Source organism: Centroberyx gerrardi, unplaced genomic scaffold, assembly GCF_048128805.1.
Source record: "Centroberyx gerrardi isolate f3 unplaced genomic scaffold, fCenGer3.hap1.cur.20231027 Scaffold_98, whole genome shotgun sequence".
NCBI classification, from domain to species: Eukaryota; Metazoa; Chordata; class Actinopteri; order Beryciformes; family Berycidae; genus Centroberyx; species Centroberyx gerrardi.
This window is the reverse complement of record NW_027605234.1, coordinates 32,501-37,658: the sequence shown is the minus strand read 5'-3', so window position 1 is coordinate 37,658 and position 5,158 is coordinate 32,501. Positions and strand designations below refer to the sequence as shown.

Below are 5,158 nucleotides of genomic sequence, written 5' to 3'. Positions count from 1 at the left end.
ACTTAAATGAAAGAACATCTCCAGGTGCATCATGGGAACCTCATTAATTACATCCAAGACGGTTGCCATATAATTTTATTCACGCTGCCATGGAGACGAGTATCGTTTCCCATGCGGATGGTCCATCAGACTCGGTCCGACCCGGGACGCTCGGCCAGATGATGCTGTTGCCATGGAAACGCATCGCCGCTGGAACCTGAGCTGTCGATCCAGACTAAAACCAAACCTGCCGACTGACGACTGACTGGATAATATTTGATAAAAGTGATAAATTATTAATACAGGAACTGACTAGATATTAATATCTGGTCAGTGTGATCAATTATTAAAAGTATGGATCAACAAACGATCAAGTTCAGTCCTGATGCCTGATGGGACATTTTAGACTTCGCTTCCAAATAAATTTTAGATTCTTCAAATTTTGTTCAAAGTTTGTTTTGATTTTTTGCCTTTCTTTTTCTCAACATTATAATGATAAAACACTGAAGGATGAAGTTGGCATCATTAGTGGAGGAAGTGTGACAGACAGACAGGCAGACAGACAGGCAGACAGACAGACAGGCAGACAAACAGGCAGACAGACAGACAGACAGACAGACAGACAGGCAGACAAACAGGCAGACAGACAGACAGACAGACAGGCAGACAAACAGGCAGACAGACAGACAGACAGACAGACAAACAGGCAGACAGACAGGCAGACAGACAGGCAGACAGACAGACAGGCAGGCAGACAGACAGACAGACAGACAGACAGAGTCAGTGTTGGCTCTGATATTAACATTCATTTATTTATTCAATAACAGCAGATTAACATTCAGAATGATCATTTAGTAATTATAAACTATAATAATTAGTAAACTGGTGCAAATCAAAATATCAAATGAGTCAGTGCAAATCTAAATAGAAAATAGGAAGTTTGGTTCCAAAAGGAAAACCTGTCCACCGTGTTATGAGTGACAGCAAAACATTAAACCAAACATTAAACCAACACTTTTTAAAACAGCAGGGAATTTTTTTGCGACTTTAGAAATACTGAACAATCAGATTCAGGTGTTGATTTCTGAAGGAAACATGTATAAATATAGTTTGGGAAATTCATTCTTCATACAACAGAAGCAGAACCGCTCTCTCTGGTTCTCTAGAGGATCTGAACTGATTCAGCACTCAGGCACATTTTGGCAAAAAACCCAAATCTAAGACAGAAGAGGTTATTGATTAATTTACAATATTCCATGGTTTGATCACACAACAGACAGTAAAGACAGGCTGACAGAGTTCAGAGTCCATCTCATCTTTCTGTCTTGATGTTGATTGTCTTGACAACTGAGATCAGAACCTAAACTCAGTTTACAGACAGACAGCCGTTCAGCCTCTGAACCCTCAGACTCTCTGTCCTCGGATCAAAAACTCAGATAAAACTTTTTAGAGTTAAAAAAAAAGTTTTAAATCTTAACACTTAACACACAGTAAACAGAGTCTGCGGTGGGGCGGCGGTCAGCAGGGGGCGCTGCACTGAAACTACAGACTGGTCTTTAAAGGGGAACTAAACCTCAAACTCAAATCTGTGTAAAGCTTCACATCTAATGGTAAAAATAATGCTACTGAACTGGCCATCTGCTATTGGCTGATCTTTGGTGCCAGGTGATGATGTCACCACTACACAAAGCAGCATATTGTGTTGAAAATCATCCTGCAGCTCCACAGTTACATCAACAATTAGAGAAAGACTCATTTCTGTAACTTATGAGGGAAAAGGCTTCAGTAGAACTACATTTCCCATGAAGCCTCTCTTCACCATAAGGAGTGAACCAAAATGATTGCGCAGTTTTTGGTGACAGTGTTCAGCAGCCAAACACCAGAACTATCACTAGCTATTAAATCTCCATGGTGCAACGTTAGCTAGCAGGTTTACCAGCAAGCTAAGTGAAGTCTTGTTACTAGCTTCGCATGGAAAGTTCCCCGCTACATATCTGGAACTTTCTAAACCAGGAAGTGGTGTCTTGTTCGTATCAAAGGGATGCTGGGTAATGTAGTGTGGGACATGTTTGTTTTTTTGGCTTTCTGCTTTATTAGACAGTCACGGTAGAGAGAGACAGGAAAGAGAGCGGGGATGACCTGCGATCAGGCGGGCAGCTCTCCAGTGAAGTCCAGTGAAATCGGGCTGAGGAACAAACATCACGGGTCTCGGGGCGTCCTGGAGGCTCAGCGGTCTAACTCTACATTCAACTGACGTCAGGTCGCACGTTTCGAGTCACGAGTCGGGAACACGTCACGACTCGACCATCTGAGTAGTTTGCATTCACGTTCTTTATGGTCGGAAAACTGGAGAATGTTTCCTCAACTGTTTCCACACACTGCAGCCTTCTAGGCTAACGTTAGCAACCGAGCTAGCGATAACCTAGCTAGCGAGCAATCTTCAGCCGTTTCAGTGGATCGAATGTAAACGCCACAGGAAACTGAACGCCGCAGCTCTGTAGTTATCAAGGAATATCCAAGTCTTTTAAATTTGTACTTGTGGTTCATTTTCTTTATTGTATGAAATTTCTTCTGTTAATAAGGTGTTAGTTCATATCTATGTCATAAGGTGCGGACTGTGCAACCGCTACGTTTGAATCCCACCCAGGACCGTTGTCTCTCTCTCCCAATCTTTCCTGTCTCTCTCTCTACTTTGAACTGTCAAATGGGGGTGAAAATGCAAAAAAAAGGGGTTGACTCCCTGTAGCCCCGCCCCCTTTATCCCTTGACGATGAGGGCGGAGATCTGCTGCGGCAGCGTGTAGAGGATGAGGGCGAGGAAGAGCGTGAGGATGGCCAGGACGACCAGAGCGATGATGTACTTCTTATACTTCCTCCAGATGAAGAACACAAAGGTCTTCATCGGGTTGACGAACCAGGAGAAGGTAGTTTTAGGACGACTGGAGGAGGAGAGGAGGAGAGGAGAGGAGGAGAGGAGATGAGGAGAGGAGGAGAGGAGAGGAGAGAAGGAGAGGAGAGGAGATGAGGAGAGAGAGAGGAGAGGAGAGAAGGAGAGGAGAGGAGAAGAGAGGAGAGGAGAGAGGAGATGAGGAGAGAGAGAGGAGAGGAGAGGAGAAGAGAGGAGAGGAGAGGAGAAGAGAGGAGAGGAGAGGAGAGAAGAGAGGAGAGGAGAGGAGAGGAGAGGATTGGTCTGTTGACAAAATGTACTTATTGTAAGTTGCTTTGGGCAAAAGCGTCTGCTAAATGACATAATGTAATGTAAATGAGAGGAGGAGAGATATCCAGTGAGTAGATATATTTAGATAGATAGTGTGTGTGTGTGTGTGTGTGTGTGTGTGTGTGTGTGTGTCATACTCTGGTTTGTCCAGAGGTTCTGGTTCCTTGCGGGCCCGCCCCACCGGGTTAGACTCCGCCTCCTCTAACGTCACCAGCTGAAGCTCCGCCTCCACCTTCCCCTACACACACACACACACACACACACACAGATGCAGGTATTGATTAGTAACACGGTTAGTATTAGTATCAGGGTTCAGGGTTTAGTACCATCAGCAGTTATTGATCAGTATTAGTATTAGAATTAATAAATAAGTAAAACTTTACCTATATAACACTTTTCAGACAAGAAAAGTGTTTTACATGATAAAAACAAACATTATAAATAAAAATAAAGAGCAAACAAAATGCAGGTGATGCAGTACAGTAGCAGCTAAAAGGAACTTCAATGCAGATTAGAGCAGCGACAACAAATCCAGGGTGAACACCAGTAATAAAATGTGAGGAGGCAGACTGAAATACAGCTGGTAACAGGGAATCAACAAAAAGATCTGTTCATTAAAACAAAGCTTAAAGCAGTGCAAGCAAACGTTTACCTGCCTCAGCAATTAAGAAGTAAGATTAAAAGCCAAAGTAAAACGGTTTGTTTTCTAGTGTTTTTTAAAACAGTCGAGCGAATCAGACGCAGTTCAGGTAAGCAGCTCTGTAATCTGGAGCCCAAACAGAGAAAGTACAGTCAGCTCTTGAGTCGGGTTTAGTGTGAAGTTCTGCAGCATGATGGGATGTACTGGGACAATAAATTGGAAATATAAGATGGGGCCAATCCATGAAGATCTTACAGTTATTAAAAGAATCTTAAAACTCAATTCTAAATTTGATGGGTAACTATGGCTAAAATTGGAGTAATGTGGTCTCTCCGACAGGTGTTAGAAACCTCGCAGCAGCGTTTTGGACCAATGACAACCGAGCAATAGTGGTTTGGTTGAGGCAGGTAAATAATAATCGAGGCGAGACAACACAAAAGCAGGAATTAGTACTTCCAGCTCCTGGGAAGGCACAGATTTAATTTTGGCAAAATTTCTTAAATGAAAGAAACAGGACTGGATCACAGATTTGGCATGGATGTCAAATTTAAAACGGGGGTCAAAGGTCACACCTAAATTTTTAACTGACAAACTGTATATTAATTCCAAGAGGACCAAGGCACTGACTAATCAGTTGTGATTGGAGATTCGACCTCTGAAAGTTGAGAGCCATCCATCTTTCACGTTTCTCGTGGAGAGTGGCTAGTCTGTTCAGACCTCCGGGTTTAACGGACAAATATAATATATATATTATATATATATAAGTGTCGTCAGCTAACAGTGATATAAAATGTTGTTAAAGCTGCGGATAATATAGTCCAGGGGAAGAAAATATAGAGAACAGTAGAGGACCGAGGATCGAGCCCTGGGGCACTCCACAGGTCAGACAGATAATTACTGTATTAGTATTAGTATTTAGTACCAGTATTAGTATCAGTATCAGTATTAGTATCAGTATCAGTATCAGTACCATCAGCAGGTATTAACTGATACTGATGCTAATACTGATACTGATGCTAATACTGATTAGCATCAGTATCAGTATTAGCATCAGTACCATCATCAGGTATGTGTTCCCGCTGCTGTCGGTGAACTGGATGTCCTCCGGCTTCATCTTGCTCCTCTTGTTCTTCTTCTTCTTCTTGTGTCCCTTCTTCTTGGCCTCCTCCTTCTCCTTCTCCTCCCGCTCGATGTCCTCCTGGCTCTTCAGGCGGATGAGCGGCCACCATCCCTTCATCCTCTTGGAGCGGAAGATGGAGAAACGAGGGCCGGCCCGATCCTTCGCCATCTGAACCGAACACTTATCAGAAGACTTGGCTGCTC

The 5,158-nt window shown here is 43.2% G+C and overlaps 1 protein-coding gene across 1 annotated transcript in view; it reads right to left on the bottom strand.

Annotated features, from left to right (window-relative positions):
* Positions 1-836: 836 nt before the first annotated feature.
* The window catches only part of fer1l4 (fer-1 like family member 4), a gene marked incomplete at its 5' end in the record, with an annotated part of 36,773 nt that continues 32,451 nt past the window's right edge, over positions 837-5,158 (bottom strand). Inside the window, 3 exons of the mRNA XM_078282369.1 lie at positions 837-2,917; positions 3,333-3,433; positions 4,893-5,158. The exon at positions 4,893-5,158 is cut by the window's right edge and continues 33 nt beyond it. Coding sequence (XP_078138495.1) covers positions 2,737-2,917; positions 3,333-3,433; positions 4,893-5,158 — 548 coding nt within the window. The remainder of the gene's footprint in view (positions 2,918-3,332; positions 3,434-4,892) is intronic.